General features: G+C 37.9%; 1 protein-coding gene across 4 annotated transcripts in view; it reads right to left on the reverse strand.

The window, feature by feature from the left end:
* The window catches only part of LOC131062007 (uncharacterized), a 241,136-nt gene extending 224,771 nt beyond the window's left edge, over nt 1-16,365 (reverse strand). The window contains exons 1-3 of one of the 4 annotated variants that reach the window (XM_057995852.2): nt 15,977-16,365; nt 14,646-14,710; nt 14,449-14,547 (exon numbers count right to left, since the gene is read on the reverse strand). In XM_057995852.2, the coding sequence (XP_057851835.1) occupies nt 14,449-14,547; nt 14,646-14,710; nt 15,977-16,177 (365 nt within the window). In that variant the 5' untranslated portion in view covers nt 16,178-16,365. Of the gene's footprint in view, nt 1-14,448; nt 14,548-14,645; nt 14,711-14,990; nt 15,129-15,293; nt 15,437-15,976 lie in introns of those variants that run through there. The other 3 variants (XM_057995851.2, XM_057995854.2, XM_057995853.2) reach the window with 3 other exon arrangements.
* Nucleotides 16,366-21,412: the final 5,047 nt, after the last annotated feature.

Here is a 21,412-nt window from a genome sequence, read left to right on the forward strand (position 1 = left end):
TATTACTAATAATTCTGGCCCAATGAAGCGTTCCTTTTCCTTGGACTATCACTTGAATGAAGAAGAATATCCACTTTTCGAAGTAGAAGGCCTGAGGAGCCCCTGTAACTCGGTTGAGTAAAGTTATCAAATCTCTGTACTCTTCCTGGAAGTCGATCCTATGCGACGTATTGGGAATCTTGTTCAGGCGAGGACGACTTTTGAGCAACCAATTCTTGTTGATGAGGTTCAAACAGGTGTCAGGATCATCCTCATACATTGACTTGGCTCCTTCTAAACTTTTGTAAATCATATCTTTATGCTCTGGAAGATGGAGAGCCTCACTTATAGCCTCCTCTGAAAGGTAAGCTAAGGTGTTCCCTTCCTTGGATACGATCGATCTTGATTGTGAGTCATAATGGTAGGCACACTCGATCATCAGCTCATGACACTGGACTGCTGGAGGAAAACCTGCCGCCTTGATGATGCCACTTTCAATTATCTTCTTCACAACAGGTAATGGCTTGCCAATGTAGGGGACCTCTCGAAACTTCTTCACATTGAAGTTTCCCAAGTTGGTATCTCCGATATTGCTCCTTTTGGACACGATCCTGGTCTCCAATTCGTTGTTCTTCTGATCTTCTTTGATGAGAGCCGGACGACTAGTGGATGCTCCCGCCTTTGGAGTCGCCATCTTGACACCTACACAACATTTCACAATTAGTAATATATCTTGAAGTGTAGAAATCTAGACTTAAAAGGAAGACTTAAGATTTTTAATTAGGAAACTTCATGATAAGTCTTGAGTTATCATTTCTGAATTAACCATTATATATTTAGATTTTTCCAAAACAAATGTTCAAAAATCAAATCTTCAACAAGGGAGTTAAGGTGATTTCGCCATACCTCCTCTTGAGTATTAAACTCTAAGAAATGATGCAAAAATATGAATTTTGCTAGGCAAAGTGTAGATTAAAGTCCTCCCTTGGATGAATTGCGCCTCTTGGAAAAGAATAAACTCCACCCCCTTCTAGTCTTCAACACTTGAAAGAAATTCGCTCCAAGCAAAACAGATTTCGCACCTCCAATTAGCTCTCCAATTTCGCACTTAAGGCAATGATTGAATGATTTGAAATGTGAAAAAAAAAAAAAAACTCCTCCAATATATAGAGCGCTCACCCCTTTGCTCCCTCTAGGCCGACTTGGCAAAAAAGGAGGTTAGAAATAAATAAAATTCCAAAAAAGGGGGGCCGACTTGGCAAAATAAATCAAAATCGTGCCTTGAGCGCTTCATTTTTAATTTTAATTTAATAAAAATTAATTTTAAATGCCTCCAACATAAAAGTTCGATTTTCTAAGGCTTAAAATTAATTTATTAAATGCCAAAAATGCTTTTAATTTAATGCCAATTTAATTTTAATTTTCCAAATGTCTCAAAATTAGCAATTTTGGCGATCTAATGCAAATTGGAGAAATTTAGTTTTTAAAACAAGGCTTGATTAAACTCCATGATGATTTCGCTCTGGACCCTCTCTAAGGGTCAGGAGCAATTTTTCAATTTTAGCCTTGAATACTTCGCATCTTGACTTAAAATCTCCTGGAGGGTAAATTGATATCCAGTTAATGTGTTGCACTTCAAATTTGGCATTTTGTGTGAGGAAAAATAGGTGGAAGTGTAAATTTCGCTCTGGACCCTCAGCAAGGGTCAGGAGCGATTTTTCATTTTCTAGCTAAAATCCACCTCAACTTGATTGTTGACCCTTCAATGTCACTCCCAAAATCCATTTTCTTGCACTGTAGAGTTAATTCATCAACAATTTTGCAGGAAAAAATGTCCTTAAAGGCAATCTCGCCCCGGACCCTCAACAAGGGTCAGGAGCGATTTTCTATTTTTTGCTCAAGATTAGCATTTTTCAACGTCCAAAACCTCGTCAAGACATTTCAACTAGGCCTCTTCACTGACTTGCAAACTTAGCTTTATCAAATTTTGGAGAAAAGGTGTGATTTTGAGGTTTTTCGCCCTGGACCCTCAGCAAGGGTCAAGAGCGATTTTTGCAAACTGGGCTTAATTCTCCATCATTCCTCATTGAAACTTCATTCGTCATTAAGCAACATCTTTCCTTTATCCATTCCATCCAAATTTGCTTCGTTGTTGTAAGGAAAAATGAGGATTTTCAACATTTTCGCTCTGGGCCCTCTCTGAGGGTCAGGAGCGATTTTTCATTTTGTGACCAAAATCATCAAGTCTCAAAGGGCAAAACAATATTCATCATGCTTTTGGAGGTCTCTTCGCTTTATCCTAACCTTGCCTTAGCACCATTTTGAAGAAAATATGCATTTTTTGTGATTTTCGCCCTGGGCCCTCAACAAGGGTCAAGAGCGACTTTTGCAATAACCTTCAAAATACTGACCTTCAACAATCTCTTTTCACTTCAAGGCAATTTAAACATTATTTCAAACCAATGCCTAACCTTGGCTTTCCTCAAACTTGGATGAAAAGTTCCCATATTAGGTTTTTCGCCCTGGGCCCTCTCTGAGGGTCAGGAGCGATTTTTTGATTTTGGGTTGATTTCCTCTTTTGTTGATCATCCAAATTATATTCAACGGGTAGAACATGCTTCCCTTTATCCCTTCCAATCATAAAAATCACTTTGATCTTGCAAGAATAATGCATATTTGAAAATCTCGCTCTGGACCCTCTCTGAGGGTCAGGAGTGATTTTTGCTACCTGAACCAAAATGCTTCACTTTTCATCTCAAAATTTCTTTGCTAAGGAAGATGTCGCCTTGCTTCACGCTATGAATATAAATTTATGTCCAAGAAAGGTCAAAAAATGTGCACACAAAGAAAATCGCTCTGGACCCTCTCTGAGGGTCAGGAGCGATTTTACCTTTCCTGGGCAAAACTCCTTCAATTCATCATATTCAATCAAGTCTGGATACTTTATTATGCTCACTTCATCCAGCCCCATGCCTTTGACATCTCAAATCGATCAAATAAGGCTAGAAATGACCTCTATAAGATTTTTCGCTCTGGGCCCTCTCTGGGGGTCAGGAGCGATTTTCCTGTTTTCAACAAGGTCCTTCATTATTTCAAGTCAAAACTCTTTCAGGCGGGTGGAGAAAGTCATTCCTTTTCCGTTCATGCTCAAAACTTAGTCCTTTTCCATTGCAAAATGAAGGAAATCAAAATTTCGCCCTAGGCCTTCTCTGAGGGTCAAGAGCGATTTTTCACTCAATCTCCAAAATACATCACTTTTCCTGTCCTCAAAACTTCAATCGCCTTTAGTGACGTTCAATCATCCTTCCGGGAGACCCTGCACAAAACAAATTAGAAAAGTCAATGACAAATATGACTTAAACAATATTTTCGCCCTGGACCCTCAGCAAGGGTCAGGAGCGATTTTACCCTTTTTGGCCAAACTGCTTCAAATTTAAGCCTCAAATCACTTCACAAGGCAAAGTCAGGTCATTTTCAAGGTCAGGAACCAGTTAGCAAGTCCATCAAAAACAAGAAATTGCACTTAGGATAAAATTCGCCATGGGCCCTCTCTGAGGGTTAGGAGCGATTTCTCTGTTTCAGGCATCATCTTACTTCAAAAAATGGATCAAAACTTACCCAGGCAAGAACACACAATTTCTCCTTCAAAAATGCTAACACTTAGTCAAAATTGGATTTTACTGTAAAAACCCCTATTAGACCTAACCTATGACCTATTTGACTCCCCTGAAAGGCTTACCCTATTTCAATCATCTCAATTCTTCAGGAAGACACTTCACAATTCTCCAAAATTTGACTGGACTCAGCCTGAATGACATCCAAAAGAACCCCTAAGGTTTGGCCCTAGCCCAAGCAGACAACTCACTCACTCAAAACCCTAAAAACAGATAGAAGAACAAGCAGAGAGAAAGCAAAAACAAAAGCGAAAAGAGGGGGTCCCCATTCTAATGGGGCGATGTGTGAAATGGTCACAACAGGTCTCTACGTGTGGATAGGCTTTTGTGGTGTGATGTGATTATGCTAGATTAACAAGGGGACTTACATTCGACTGCCTAAGCGTTTATACTTGATGAATGATGTACCTCCTTAACTCCCATGTGTTTGATGAAGCCTCCTTCCTGGTCAAGTCAATCCTCCTCTGGTAGCTCATATTGCCTTGAAATGTTTATAAGATCTTTCCACTTGACATCCTATGATTTCAACGTGTAGTAGAATGAGGTCTTTGAGGATGGCTAGCTTTACTGTTCGAACACTTGAAGTCCTCCAACATTTTAGAACACCTTGAGTCCTCCTCCATGCTTTTGAGGTGTCCTTGATGATGATGGAACTTGAATAGGTTTTCCTTGTCCTGGCCTCATCCTTCTAGCCCGATCTTGTTGATCTGCAAAACAAACAAAAGATGATTAAGAATATATGACATATTCATTCTAACATGTTTCTTACCTTAAATCATCAACAAGAAAGCATTACGATGAAATTCGCTCAAGATCCTCTACAGGGACAGGCCCTATAGTGAAATTCGTTCTGGACCCTTTGGAAGGGTCAAGAGCGAAATTGGACAAAGTTGCTCAATTAGACCTCATTTTCAACCTTACCTTACCAAGATCAAATCATTTGCCTCCAGAATTGTTTAGGAATGGGTTTTGCTCAAGGACCTAGTCAAAACATTGGACCTCCTAGGAATTTTGCTCTGGACCCTTTGGAAGGGTCGGGAGCGAAATTTGCATTTTAGATCAATTTTCATCATTTCTTTGCCTCAAATCTCTTCTCAAGGCAAGAATACATCAATCTTACGCCATAGGGACAAAATATAGGCTTCAAACAAGGGGCAAAATAGTGTTTTAATAAATTTCACTTTGGACCTTGGCCAAGGACAGGACCTATCCAAGAATTTCACTTTGGACCCTTTGGAAGGGTCAGGAGCGAAATTGGTGATTTAGCTTCAATTCTATCACTTTATTACCTTAAATCACCTTTCAAAGGCAAGTACATATCAATTCTTTCCCAACTATGCCTTAGAAATCAAGATCTTGGCTTGAACAAGGACCAAAAAGAGGTTTTAGGAAATTTCGCTTTGGACCCTTTGGAAGGGTCAAGAGCGAAATTTGCATTTTAGGACAAATTCTTCACATTTTGTGACCACAACTCACTCAAATGCATGCCTAAGGATGCCTCTAAGTTCAATTCACCTCAATCAACATTAGGCTTGATACGAAATTGGGAGCAAAAGGAGTTTTTAGGAATTTCGCTCTGGACCCTTTGGAAGGGTCAGGAGCGAAATTTGCAATTTAGTCTTAATTCCACCATTTCCTTTGCTCCAATCCACCTTGTAAGGCAAATATGAATCAATCTTCCCTCAACTACGCCATAGGGATAAGGTTCTTGGTTTGGACAAGGAGGAAAATAGTGTCTTTAACGAATTTCGTTCTGGACCCTTTGGAAGGGTCAGGAGCGAAATTCTTCCTTAGGCTCATTCCACACTTCTTCTCCTCTCAACTCAACTCAAACTTGACTTATCAAATCTCCTCCTACCATAATCAAATCAATTCGCCATCTATTTAGCTCAAAACAAGGTCCTTTTAGTGTATTAGGCAAAATTGAAAGTCTAGTTGAGGATTTCGCTCTAGACCCTTTGGAAGGGTCAGGAGCGAAAATTGCATTTTCAGGCTTAATTCTCATTCAAGTTGCCTAGGTACCTCTCCATTTCCCCTTTGCCTTGTCATATTCAAGTCAACTTGCTATCAAAGTCGTGAGGAAAAAAGGTTTTCTAAGAATTTCGCTCTGGACACTTTGGAAGGATCAGGAGCGAAATTTGCATTTTGCTTGATTTTCCTTCACTAAGCTCCACTCTTCATCCTTTAATCACTAAAAACAAGTCTTTGGCCTTCAAAATTGCTTGGGAATGAGTTAGTTTGTAGGTTGGAGCAAGGTATAGTGCTTCATGAAGAAATTCGCTTTGGACTTTTTGGAAGGGTCAGGAGCGAATTTTGCATTTTAGGCTTAATTCACATTCAAGTTGCCTAGGACTCGAATTTTGCATTTTAGGCTTAATTCACATTCAAGCTGCCTAGGACTTGTCCATTTCCCCTTTATCTTGTCATATCCAAGCCAACTTGCTATTAAAGTGGTGAGGAAAAAAGGATTTCTAAGAATTTCGCTCTGGACCCTTTAAAAGGGTCAGGAGCGAAATTGATGTTTTAGGCTCAAATTGACTTCATTGACTTCATTTCCAACCTTTCCCTATCAAAACAAGGTGCTTTGCTTTCAAAAATGCATGGGAAAAGGACTAGTTCATAGGTTTGAGCAAGGTAGAATGCTTTATGAAGAAATTCACTCTGGACCCTTTGGAAGGGTCCAGAGCGAATTTGCTCTTTTTGGCTCAATTTTTATCCTTTTTCACTCATCTTGCTTTAGACTTGTCTTCTTGAATCCTTTCCTTGCCATATATGTCCATTATTTGATGCCCTTAGTGAAGAAATAGATCTTTTGGTAAATTTCGCTCTGGACCCTTTGGAAGGGTCAGGAGCTTGGATAAATTTGTAATTATGCCCAAATTCTTCACATTTAGCGATTATGACCCACTCAACTGCATGCCTAAAGGCACCTCTAATTTGAATCAACCTCAATTAATGCCATGGAACCTAAGCTTGATGCAAATTAGGGAGATCCAAGGAAATTCGCTTTGGACCCTTTGGAAGGGCCAGAAGCAAAATTGGTGTTTTAGCCTTAAATATCACTCAAATATTCAAACTTTACCCTCATTCATGTTGCTCTCACCTCAATACATGCTAACAAACCCTCTTAAAGGAGTTCCTAGCCAAGATGTTGAATAAAAAGTGCATTTTAACCATTTCGCCTAGGTAACTCTGGAAGGACAGGACCTATCTAGGAATTTCACTTTGGATCCTTTGGAAGGGTCAGGAGCGAAATTTCTCTTTTAGACTCAATTTTCTCATCCCATCTCGTTCCAACTTGTTCACAAGGCAAAAATAGGTCATTCCTCACTCAATCAAGATGTATGAGCAAGCTTTGAGGTCTAGACTGGGAGCAAAAGAGGTTTCTAAGGAAATTCACTCAAATTCCTCATCACTTCCTTGACTAAATGCCCTAGATCTTAAAGGCAAGGCCACCCTAGCAGGATATAAAGACTTCCTCAAACTCGATCAAGACTTAACCTAGAAACAAGAGCAAAGGCTTGACCTAGAGAAGGCTTTCAAAGAGACCCTGACCTGGACCATCTACTGACCAATTTGAACTCAAGCAAACCTTGCTATCCTAATGATCCCCTTAGCAACTCTCCAATGCAAAGGCTAATAGCCAAGACCAGACAACCAAGCAAAGAAAACTAACCCTAGAAAGCAAAAAGTAGGGGTCCCCATTTGCAATGGGGCGATGTGTGAATACATCACAACAGTAACCAATTGGGGGGAGGCACAAACTATCACTTAAATTTTCAATGAGTTTGATTGCAATGATGCAATTATGATCATTTTTTGGTACCAAACAAAGCTTTCTATTACACTATTTCCAAACTTAGATCCATTAGTGTATTCAGTGAAGATCTTCTATCATACTATCTACAGTGTCAAATGAATCCATATTCAAACAGAAGGCTTTTATTATTAGAATTCGTGAAATGCAAATCCCACAAGCCCAGTTGTCTTCTGCAAGAAATTTGTCACACATAAAGAGATAATTGAACAGCAAAAAGAATTGAAGACAATTAACAATAATTGAATGGATTGCTTTGAAATTGCTTAATTACAATGAAAGATAAGACATCCTTATAAAGAAATCTAACTCTAAAGATAGAAACCCTAAATGGTGGAGTCTACAAGATAGACTGAGAGTTAAAATAGAATGCATGAATCAGTCATGTATGCACAAAAAGCATAATAGACTAATTAATGCATGAGACTCTCGAAATTCTAAACATAGTTTGTTTTTCCTAGTTTGCATTATGCATGGAGATAAATATTAATTGATTATTCATAATTAGTTAACTAACTAATAAATGCCAATAATTAATTACTAACTAAGGCATCGATTATTTAGTGAATTAATATAATTAAGTGAACAATTAATATATGAATTATTTATTCCAACACCCCCCCTGAATGCACAACTGGGAGAGAGGCAAAGATATAAGAAAAAGCATGCAAAGATGTATGCAAGATGAGTCCCGGCCTAAAGCCTAATGAGGTACCCATTAACAAACATGCAAGTTTCTCAGAAACGGAGCAAAGGAGAAAACCCTGTGGGAACAAAACTCTTCTCCAAAAGAAAAACAAAAAAGAAAGTACAAAACCAATGTCTCAAGAGACTCAAGAACATATGTACTACTAACCCCCCAGGAGAGAGGATCGAGGCTCCAAAGCCCCCCCAGAATGATAGAACCCCTGTGTCGATGATCAAACCGATGTGGCTCCAATGTGGAGGAAACAAAGTCAACGGACAAAGTAGAGGAAAAACCTGTATGTAAGGCAAAACTGAAAGGCCTGGATGCTGATCAAAGGAGACACATGATGATCTGAAAAGGAAGCTCCAATGATGGTGGGATAACAAATGTGTTGAATCTATCATCTAAGAGGGAATGAACGTCCTCTTATATGTCCTCAACAACAATAGTAGTGGGCCCAATGCATGGAGCTACAATGTTAGGCAATGCTGAAGAGGAATCCTGCTGAACAGATGCAAACTCAACAGGAGGAAGAGATGTAGAAGGCTTAACACTTGTTTCAGGAACAACACATAAGTTCAAGTAACCTGACTTCACCTCAACATGCTCTCTTGAAAAAAGAGAGGAATTCTCAGACCATGGAAAAGATGGACCAAAATGAGAAAAGGAGTACAAGCGGAAATGATCAACTGTCCCTATAGCAACAATGTCTCCAGTCTCACTGTCTTTGATGTGTACTGAATCTCGTGTGAACTCAACTGTCTTCCCTGTCCCACTGTGAGCAATCTGATAAATAGAGAGAAGGTTAGTAGACAAAGATGGTACACAAAGTACACCATTGAAAGTACCATCATCAATGTCGATAGAACCATTCCCACATACTATCATAACAGTGTTGTTGCCCATCAAGATGTGTGGTGTAGGAGAAGCCTGAAAAGATGAAAAAATATCCTGAGAAGATGTCATATGGTGTGAAGCACCTGAATGCACTAGACATCGAGAAGAGGGTGGACTAGTAATTGCACATAATGCATGACCCTTTCCATTGGACTGCCCATCTGTCTGGAATGAAGGAGAAGAAGAAGACCTGTCAAAAGAAGAAGGAATATTGCTCTTTGCAAGAAGAGCAGTCAAATCTGAAATATGTTTCTCATATCCATCAAACTTCTTTTGATGACAATATGACTCATTATGCCCTTGCTTTTTGCAATAAGCACAAATAGGTCTTTCTCTCTTCGATGATTCTCCCTTAGGAGAAGGTGAACCAAAGGTGTTCTGTGAAGGGGAATCCTTTCCTTGCCCTGTGGTCTTTGGATTTTGTTTCTTTCTTTTGCTAGATGAAGCCTTCGTGTCCGTCTGAGGTGGAGAAGTAAGAAGTGTTGAAGCTTTTGAAGGCTTCAGTGTACCCATCTGAATCAACTTGGACTCGCATGAGTTGAATGGCAAACTCATCAAGAGAAGGCATGGTGTAGTTGGAGCCCATAGCATCCTTTGTAACATAGAAGGCAGAAACAAAGACGGAATAATTCAGACCAAGCTTTGCAAGAATAGAAAGGATCACTGGTCATCTTTCTTCTCAATACCTAACTCCTTTAATTGAAGCCTCAAGGACTTAAGCTTTGTGAAGAGGTCCTGGATCGTGTCAAAATTAGAAAGATTAAGACATATCAACTCATTCTCCAACTAATAACTCCTGAATGTGTCCTGGTTATTAAATAGAAGCTCAAGTTGTGCCCAAACTTCCTACAGTGTATTGCAAGACTCAACATGAAACAAGAGATCAGGAGAGATACTCATGCAAAGAGTGCCAAAGGCCTCATCACATATGTTGAACCATTTCTTCTTTTCTGCAGCACCTGTAGGTTCGAGTTTTGTACCCTTGGTGACTCGATACAACCCCAACTTCTTCAGAGTGATCTCAATGTGGGACTTCCACTTGAGAAAATTAGAAGTAGTAAGAAGAGGCATATTGCTTTTTTCCATGATGCTGGAAAAAGTACAGATTTGAGACGAGAAAAATACAGTAATAGAGCCCAAAAATCAGAACTTAGTACCTCTAAGAACAAGTATTGCGGAGCTCAGATCACAGGGATGCAAAATAGGACCAGAACATGCACAGTTGACTTCGGAAGGAAGAAACAAAAATCTAGTAAAAAACCTACAAATAAGGACCTGAGATCTGGATAGAGCTTTGAATCAGCTTTTCAGCGATATTTCGTTTGCAAAAAATGAAGTCCAGATGCACAAAATATGCCCCCCGGGAGTGCAACCTGCAACTTCTAACTTCAACTGGCAAAAAAGCTTACTAAACGGAAAAATCAGAAGAAAAAAAATCTCCAGAAATGAATCCATTTCGGAAAGAGCTTTCCGATGATATATGGTTTGTCCAATTTCGACTCCGTATGACGAAGTTATGAGCAAAAAACCACACGCTGCTTTTTAGAACTTTGAAGGGCTAAAAACAGAAAAAATCAACTAAATTTAGAAGAGCTCCAAATTTAGTGGGTCCGCCAGATTTGCTGATGCAGATGATGACATCATCAAGGTACCTACTGATGCATGCCTGGTACGTACTATTTTATGCAGATTTGACTTTTTTTGTTTTGTTTTTTATTAAAAAAACATTGCACCCTCCAAAATATTTTTAAAAAAATATTTATGCATGATTTTTTTTTACTAGATTTTTTTGAAAAACTCTCTGACACAGGTATTGACATGCATGCAGGCGATACGGCCGTACGGATTTTTGTGCCTCAAAAAACGTGCCAATAAAAAATCATGCCCCAAATGCCCCTTTCATCGAAAATAGGCAAATTATATATCAAAATTCATGGAATCGTCCTTCTAAATCCAACCATGAGGTCCTTTTAGGCCCAAAACACTCCGAATTTTCAGGTACTCTCTGGAATAGAGAAAACCCTCGAACTTCTAACCCTTGCAAAATGGACTCTGTATATCGGATTTCGGTGAAACGAAAGGTGATCCTGACTTTCTCGAGCCTTCTGAAACTAATGGTGAGCACCAAATTAACCCAAGGTGAACATTTGTTGTGTAAATGCAAATAATCTCCAAAAAAGCAAACAGGAATCTTCAGATCTGGTGCTCTGATACCATGTTAGAATTTGTGAAATGTGAATCCCACAAGCCCAGTTGTCTTCTGCAAGAATACCTGTCACACATAAAGAGATGACTGAACAGCAAAGAGAATTGAAGACAATTAACAATAATTGAATGTATTGCTTTGAAATTGCTTAATTACAATGAAGGATAAGACATCCTTATAAAGAAATCTAACTCTAAAGATAGAAACCCTAAATGGTGGAGTCTATAAGATAGACTGAGAGTTAAAATAGAATGCATGAATTAGTCATATATGCACAAAAAGCATAATAGACTAATTAATGCATGAAACTCTCGAAATTCTAAACATAGTTTGTTTTTCCTAGTTTGCATTATGCATGGAGATAAATATTAATTAATTATTCATAATTAATTAACTAACTAATAAATGCCAATAATTAATTACTAAGGCATCAATTATTTAGTGAATTAATATAATTAAATGAATAATTAATATATGAATTATTTATTCCAACATTTATCATCTCATTTGTATTCGGACAGAGTCCTTTACATTCATTGCATAGTTGTAGCCTTTTTTACATTTGTTCATATCTTGCAAAGTCTTCTCATTCAGGCATTGGCAAAGTCAGATCTTCATTGCACATGGTCAAAGCCTTGTATCACTTTCTGTAACAGGCAAAATCTTTTACCTTCATAATTAATTAACTAACTAACTAATAAATGCCAATAATTAATTACTAAGGCATTGATTATTTAGTGAATTAATATAATTAAATGAATAATTAATATATGAATTATTTATTCCAACATTTATCATCTCATTTGTATTCAGACAGAGTCCTTTACATTCATTGCATAGTTGCAGCCTTTTTTACATTTGTTCATATCTTGCAAAGTCTTCTCATTCAGGCATTGGCAAAGTCAGATCTTCATTGCACATGGTCAAAGCCTTGTATCACTTTCTGTAACAGGCAGAATCTTTTACCTTCCTATTTTTTCTTTTCTTTTACTCTTTTACAATGGCTCCTACTCAAGCAAGTTGTACTTTATGATTATCTCAATTTGTATTATAGATACTACTCATTGCATGCATTTCTTTGTTTTGCAGGTTTCAGTGCAGCACCAAGGACAAGAAAATTCAAAAATTGTTCATTACTTTACATGGGCCAAATATTTTTTTAGTATCTGAATAATATTTTGATTTACATGTTGGCTGCTTGTTTAAATTGGGGCCGAATATAATGGTGAAAATTGCAAACTCGTGACCTTTTCCCTCATGTTTTGGACCCATGGCAACTAGGTTGTTTTTTATGCATAGAATAGTGTGTACGATGGTCTAATTTGTGTGGAAGTTTACAAATAACAGTTCCCAAATCCCATCATCACACAGATCTGGTTCACAACCATAAATCTAACCCCAAGGTGTCAAAATTGACAATTTGAATTCAAACCATTTCCCACTTCTTTCATTAACAGTTATGAGCCAACTAAAGTGTGAATTGTGTGAAATTACCCGCTGGGGTGGTGTATCTAAGACTAACCATAAATGGAAATGGACTATCTAGAAGTTATCAAGAGAAGAATGCAAGGGTTTATTGGTAGAAGACTTATGAGTGCATCATTGTAGAATTATTAATGAGTGCATCATTGTAGAATTATTAGAGCATAACATCCTTGGTCTATTGCATGCTTCTTTGTTGTCTTCAAACCTTTTGCTCAAAGTCATAAAGTTAGTAAACATAAACCGTACAATCCAGCAGATTCGCCAAAGGTGTTTGTAAACACCTCCCATCCGTACAAACACTCAAACATTAGAGATCAAGGCAAGTGAATTGCAGCAATCTATGAAGTGCCAAGTCATTCCCACAAGTTACAAGAACACTTCTGTGCAGTAGATCAGCTTCGAACTCTCAATGATCACAATCAATTGTGAATCTGATCTTAAACAGTACACAGTAAAAATTTCAGGGTAATGAGAAAAGACAAAAATTCTGGATATTGACAAATGGATCCCTAACATCTAAAAAAACATTTCTGAATCACAACCAGAGACATGTATCCATGTGTTTATTTATTTAATTTCTGCATTTATTTGCTTGTGGCAACAATCAGCCCCAACTCGAATTGATCTACGTTAATTACTTGCTTATTATTTGCATTTATTTAATTAGCCTAGATTTATGTAAACGAGATTTATTTTCCTTACAATTGTATACAACACAAGCCACACACAAGAAACTACAACAATTAACAATTAAATCCATCATTTTCAAATGCAATAACAATGCTATCATATTCTCTAAAATGCAAGAAAATAAGCACTAGATAAGAGCCTACCTTGCTCCTTAGTGCCTTCAAATTCTGATTAAGATTATCTTTCCAATCTTCCCTTCAATGGAAGCACTCAAAGCTAAACCCAGGAAAGCACAAGCCAAAAGAACCAAAATAATAACCCAGAAAAGAGCCTCCAAAATCAAACTTGCCTGCCTATAGAAGTTTCATGTCACTTTCCCAAACCAATGGGATGAAGCCACATGGCATCCCTAACGCCAGACCGTCAACCTCACACACACACCCTCATAGATTTCTTACCAAAAAAAATAATTCCCTCAAATCCATGTGCAACCCACGTGGGTGCACATACTCTCATGAAAAGACGTGTGAAAAATTGGACTGCACTTCACTCCAACCTACATGCTACCAATACGCCTTGCTTCCACGAGGTCAAAAGACTACACCATATGACCCCTTTGACCTTTAGACTACCAAGTAGTCAACTTAGGTCAAGGGGGTTTCCCTAACAATGAAGATATGCGTATCTTGATATGTTATTATTGAATATATGTGTATCTTGATATGTTATTATTGAATATATGTGTATCTTGATATGTTATTATTGGATAATATAAAATTAGAAGTTAGAACTATGTACAGAGTTTGGTTTGCCCAAAGAACTGGCAGTCTGGCACTGACTAGTTGTCAATAGACTCAATACTCCCACTGTTACCCTTGCAGGATATTTCAATTGATGATCAGTCATGTAGGTTTACCAATAATATCAAGAATGTGGAAAATGTGAATGAAACACGAGGAAAATGGCCATAACAAGAAAGCAAAATTTAGAAAAGATAATAACTGATCTAAGGAAATTATATTTCCCTTTCCAGAATAAGAAAACAGAAACTCAGAATACAAAGGAATCTAACCTTGAAGGGAAAACAATTTCCACCTTGGTCGTCTCTTTAGGAATGGACTTCAGGAACATCTCAGATGGCTTAACACGCATAAGAAGCTGTTGTCCTAAACTGCGCAAAATATTAAATTTTAGGGAAAATATATGAACTGGCTCGTAACTTGTTCATCGTTTATAAAAGGAGGTCATTCTAAATTTCTAGTAACTTACTTGTAAACCCTATGCCGAATGCTACCAACTGGAGCCATTTCAAGTGCGACCCACTTCTGCTGCATCTGCAAGCGAAAGAACTATGAATAGCGATATAACATATCAGCATCTCTTCCAAAGCAATTTCTACCCTATGAATTAGGAACTCGAGGTTTCTGCAGAACACACTCTTTCTTTTAGAAGCTTAAATATCGATTCTGAAAATAAGTTCAGCAAGGCATGGATGCAAAGTTGCAAACTTTGAAACCTAATAAGGCAAACGGATGAAAGATCCTGCATACCTTCTAGGTGTAACCGACATCACCATTCATGTTTTCATAATCTCATAAATTAAAATGCACGCACCTGATCAGGTCATGCTCAAGCTCTCACGAAGATCTAAAGCAAGTGAAAATGCAGATATGAAATGCAGCAAAACTGAACCAAATTAGCAGTTCTTTGACTGTTTATTCATTTGTGGAATTACATATTGAGCACCTATAAACTCTATTGATAAGGACATTTTATAATAAAACTGTCCATGACTAATGCATATTAATTATGGACTACAGTCCCCATTTTAGACTATGTGAAGCCTTGATTGGACGTTGCCAAACAAAAAAAAAAAAAAAAAACTTGAATTAGTAAAGGTACAGGAAGCAAACGCACGATTCAATACAAATGCCATTAAAGTCAAAGCCTTGAGCACCCAGCACAGTAGATAGCCCCAAGAAACGCAAAGCAACATGATGGTCCAGCAATTGTCAGCAAATCATAAAACCAGAACAGTTTCCAATCGCCACTAGTTACAAACAAATCCAAGAAAGAGTCAACATATTCGATAGAAGAAAAATCAGTAAATCGAGCCGTCTGAATGGTAATAGAATCAAAAATATGCGCCCTTATTAGCGACTAAAAAGGTATCCTGAGAGCTAATAGATAATAATCGTATGGAAAAATAAGTTGGCGCTATTTGGTTTGCCATTAAAACTCAACACAGTTTACATTATGAAAAGGTCATTGAAGGAAAAGATTTTAAAAAGGTAAATGTAGTTTCTTAAGGTCCCACCAAAATGCACACCAGTCTGAAGCATGAGACACCCTTTTGAGCATCCACAATGGATTCTTTCCATTTAACTTGTCTAAATATTGTGCCCCTGGGCTTTCGCCTTGCTACATAGCTCGGCAGTGACCTCAAACTTGTCAATACCCTTGGCTTTAAGGACATTTGGGTGTAGATTATTTTTCTGGACAGGCAATTTTGTCACTGGGTAAGGAGAAGTCTTTTAACTTAAGCCCCAGGTGATGTAAGTATCAACAGTGTAAGCAATGCAAATGAGAGAATTACACACCTTGTCAGAGACAAAATGTGTGATGAGCTCTGCCTTCCCTGAGAAGGATAGTGAATGATCAGAGGAAGCAATGCGCCTCCACAGTTGCTTCCAATTGAGAGAGCTCTCCTGCTTATCTGTGGAAGGAGAAAAATAACTACTAGTATTGAAGGACCATCTCCTGCCCTCCACGGGAAACACTATCAACCGACTACTCTTCATCTCCTCCTCGACACAAAACTAAACTGCCTACGAACTCATACAAAGCTTTGGAGGCGGCCTAGCGGATATTGTAATTTTTCAATTGTACGGGACCCTTCTCCGAGTAAGAGGAGGCGCCCAAGAGACCGCGCAGTAACCACTTTCAGTCCTATTTAAAAATCCGACTCTCGGCCCGGAATGAATGAATGAATATTTTAAATGACATCTACGAGGTCAAATAGTCTAGGGACCTACGGATATCTAACAAAAACAGGTATGCAAAGCTTGCACAAATCCAAATGAGATTTTGTGACTTTAAATCTTTTTCTTCTTTTATATCTTGAATCTTTTTGTGTAATTTGATTAGGAAATCTGCAGCTCTTGGTATCTTTTCTTTGTCAAATAGATTGCTCGAGGTGTTTACATTTAATATCTCAACATAGTTAATCTGAATGTCACTGTAGGTTGGACGCTCCATGATGTAATGTCATTCGGTCTCCACCACCCCTTAAGTGCAATATCTATATCTTCTATCTTCACATTCCTCTTTGGGTGTCATCCATCTCCCAATTTCGCATTTGAGTTGATGTGAGTTGGCCCTTATTTGAGCAATTAACATTTTTGTCTTCCATTTTATGTCCATTCCTATGCAATTCTTTTGTGTATGCGCATGTGTAAGATTGAAGTGTTTGATGTAGTATTCCTTTTTCCTCCTTATTTGACCTGCCCATATGTTTTCTTTGAATTTTTCTTGTACGTATTTTTTTATTTCTCCATTGTTATTTGGGCAATCTTCTAGGTTAATACTCCATTTATTCATCCATTTAATGTTTTGTTTCATCCATGTGTTTTTCCTTCTGTCTAGCTTCTCACCTGTTGTTATTTTTTACCAACGATGTATCTTCATGTTTTCTAACCTCCTTAAGTAACTTAGCAATCGGAACATAGTTGATGCCTCGATAGGGAAAGCCCTCGCCTCCACTAGGACAATCTCATATGGGATAGATGATTTAATCTTGAGACTAGTTGTAATTAAATATTTTTGTAATCTATGTATTTGTCTCCATTTCCTTGTTGAAGTGTTGATGCCCCATACTTCACATCCATATAATACCACCAGAACCACAAGAAGCCCAAAAAGAGTTTTCATAGTTTTCCATTCCCATAATTCTGCTCTTTTGCATCTATTTTGGAGTGAGTATAAGGCTTTCCATCCTTCGTGGATCCTTTTTGCTCTACATGTTTCCTAATTTATTGTGGAAATCTATGCCAAGGTACTTATATTCATTGACCATTTGTAAGGTGTTTCCCTCAAAGATAAATTCTCTATGGACCTTCTTTCTCTTCAAGGTAAAGGTCATGAGCTTGGTTTTTCTAGTGTAGGTGCATCCCCACCTCCTAGCAAAAATGTTCTAGAGCCTTCAAGTGTTCTTTCAAATCTTGTGCTAAAATTGCCATTAAAATAAGGTCATCAACATATAAAAGCAACTTTATTACATAGTTGGTTGGATGAACTCCCCCACCCCCAAACTTGTCTATCCATTCCTCTAACTTGTCAATGTATAACCCAAATAGGGTAGGACATAATGGACAACCCTACTTGAGCCCAATGTCACTTCTAAAGCATTCTGATAATCCTTGTCTGGTTTGTATCTTAACCCAAACTTGTTTATACGATCTATGAACAACAGCTCTATATTGTATTGGAATTTCCAACTCTTCCATTATACTCCACAATTTGCTTCTAGGTACCATGTCAAAAGCTTTTTTGAAATCCACAAAACAACAAAAGACTTTCGCTCGTTTTTTATCCCATACCTTCTTAATCAAATGTGTGAGTGTTATGCAATGATCAATGGTAGAATACTTTGGCCTAAAGCTTGCTTGCCCATTTGCTCTATTTCCCTCCTTTTTAGCCCAAATACTGATTTGTCTTTCTATCATGCTCCCAAAAATTTTATCGAAGAGAGGATTGATCATTATAGTACAGTAATTTGAGGGGTGATTGATGTCACCACTTTTGAGCGAGGGGATGACAATATTAGTTGACCAATTTGTTGGAAATCCATTTTGTATGACTCCATTGAATATTCTTTTGATGTGAGGCGTGAGGATTTCCAATTCCCATCTTAAATGTTCTTTTTGTATGTCATCTATGTCTCGAGCTTTACCCACCACAATCTTTCTAATTCCTTCTTTAATATTGCCCGAGGATAAGAGTTTAATTCTTGATCTGATCATCGAAGGGTTATCCTTGTCTCGATTTCTCTTATATAGCTACTTTGCATATTCTAGGCATTGAAGATTTGTGATAATATTTTCTTTGTATGTGTCTCTTTGTTGCAACTCTTTCCAAAAGCCTCTTAGATTGTGTCTCCCAAACTTAATCAGCTATTTTCTTCTTGTTTGCATGTAATCCTCTTTTCTCAATCTCACTAGTTTTGTATATTCCTTGTTGTTACCTCGTATTTTGACCATTTTCTTTGTTGCCTTACATTCTTCGTCATACCATGGGTTTGTGGGGAAGCTATTCTTGCTACCTGTTTTAGGTCTAAACCTTTTGCATGAGTTGAGGGACCTGAGGATTATAGATGTCAACTTTATGCTACTTATCATTTCCTTGTTTGAATTGACCAACCCATTGACTCCCTCTTCCTGTAGCTATTTTTTGAGTATTGTTTGAAAGATTTCTTGGTTTTCATGTGTCAAGCGAATAGCTCCTTGAGTGACCTCTTTCTTTTCTAATTGTTGCATTTTCTTTTGGTGTTGATTGTCTTTTTACATGTCAATCTTAACATATATTCGGTTTTGATCTGATTTCATTTCCATGGGACAATCCTTCACCTCAATATCTATTACACTTGTCACAAGCTTCTTTGATCTTATAACATAGTCCACTACACTCTGACCATTATAAGTGTGGCATGTAACGTTCCCTAATCTCAGCCAAGCCTTTAAAGTGTTGCATATTATCAGATCATACAAACTACAAACTCCTAGCAATTCTACCCCACAATGTGTGATAGCTCCTTTTTCATCTTGAGAGATGCTTTCTCGTTTGTGGTTACCTTCTTCCTCTAACCATAAATAAATGTCCCATATTCCCTCCTCAATATTAAGGCAAAGAGACTGGTTGTTGGTTGTTCTAGCATTAAAGTCTCCAATTAAGATGATTTCACATTTGTGGTTATATGTTGATATATCTTTTTTTCAAGTCATCATAAGGGTCTTCTTTGTCTAATTTCCTCTTCTTATAAAATTTTGAGCCATAGGGAACAAAGTAGCATGCTACAAGGTAGATTGTGAACTTTTTGTCCTCTATTTTTATCCATATGTACTGTTTATTTGGATCTTCTTTTTCCACATGTATAATTATTTCCCATGAATCTCTTACTAAGATTGTTACTCTTCCATGGTCTTTCCCTTTTTTTCAATTAGCTCGTTCCATATTGATACCTTCATATATCCCTCAAAGTTTGGAACCTTACATCCTTCATGCTCGTGTGTTTCAAGGAGGACAATCACATCCATCCCCACCGCAATGGGCCCTAAATCGGGCCCTCTCCTCCAAGGGTAACCTCTACAATTAAAGCTTACCATTGAGAGGTGTGCCCAAAGGGGGGGAGCACCTTTCTATTTATTATGTGTTGTTTTTTTGTTGAACTGGACTTTCCCTCTATACATCCATGCTTCATTACCTGCACTTCTTGTTGCTACAACTTTTTCTCATTCTTTTCTTCTCTCTTCTAATTGTAAAGGGGTCAAATCTTTATCTATGAAGAATCGTGTGCCTCTGAGAAAATTATTGTTCCTCAAATTTTGTTCTTATCCTCAATAATTTTCAATATTACTCTTACATTTCTATTTCTACCATCTTGTGACACACTCCCAATTTTGCTTGCTTGATGAATATGCCCTATCCACTCCAACTTATCTGCTAGAAAGTCTTTTATTAACCTGTCAGTGTGCTCACCTTCTCCATAATCCTTCAAACCTTTTATTATTATATTTGTTGCCCTATCTTGTTGTTGTCTTTCTTCCCCTATTTGCACTATGATGTGATTCTCTATGAGTTCCTTTTGACTCTTTGTTGAACCCTTCATTACTTGTGCCCATGATTTTGCCTCTGCCAGTTGCTCCTTTAGCTTAGCTTCTTTTATCTCTATATTTTCTATTGTTGATTGGAGCTCGTGTAGGTGTGGGGTGTCTCTTTCCTTCATTGTTGTAGGAAAATTTCCATTTTTTATCTGCCTTACTTCCTCCTTCATGAACATGATTTCTCGTTGCTCTATTGTCAAATTAGCTTGTAGTTTAACTATTTCCTCTTTAAGGAACTTGTTTTCTTGAGTTATTTTATGATTGGTTTTCATAACCTTTTGCCATTTGTTATACTTTAGTCATTTTGACACTTCCAGACCTTTGAGCCTCCTCTTTAATCCTATCAATTTGTGAACGTATAGGTCTGAGGACCAAGTCAGAGGTGTTGAATTAGGGTTGTATTGGTCCATCTTACTGTCTTCTTCCATCTCCTCTCCATTTTTTGCCTTTTGTTATTTGGTTCCATCAATGCACTTGAGTTGATGCTCTTGTTGGCATGCTCTTCTAGTCCGAACTTCATGATCCACTTGCATTTCCATCCTTCTATTTACTTTCTCTTGTTGCACCTTATGAATAATTGTTGTTTGGTTGAAGTTTACTATCTTTGGCAAGATAGTGATAAACTTGGTATGCCCTAACCACCTTAACCTCTTGGCTATTTTAGCTTGCCCCCAATGTAAAATCCTCTTATATTGCTTGGCATTAACAAATGTAATTCCTTACTCTTTTTTTCTTTTTTTTTGAATCCAATGGAGCGCGAGAAGCGGGAGAATAGAGAGGTGGGGCATTTGAATCTAGGGCAGGGTGGGAAACCCTGCAATGGACAGGCAAACCAGGGGGAGAATGGTAAGGACGACCCCAAGAACAGCTCGGATTCCTCTGAGCCAAGTGGAAAGGACCCAGCGGATGGGGACCCACAAGCAGGCGACAAGCCCATCGATCCTGATGGAAAAAATGATGATTCACATGCTAAAGACACTCCTAGGCAGGAATCAGTGTGAAGGGACAGCTAGTCGGTCTTGGACTTCTCTATTCGGTGTCAAACCGAGTGGAAAGTCCTCACTCCCCCCAGTTCGTAATATATCAGACCTAGAAAAGGGTAGATTTGCTATTGAAATCCCAGACCCTATTATTGATCATAACATTAACCTTATGGCA

The sequence above is a fragment of the Cryptomeria japonica genome, chromosome 2 (genome assembly GCF_030272615.1).
Source record: "Cryptomeria japonica chromosome 2, Sugi_1.0, whole genome shotgun sequence".
Classification (NCBI taxonomy): domain Eukaryota; kingdom Viridiplantae; phylum Streptophyta; class Pinopsida; order Cupressales; family Cupressaceae; genus Cryptomeria; species Cryptomeria japonica.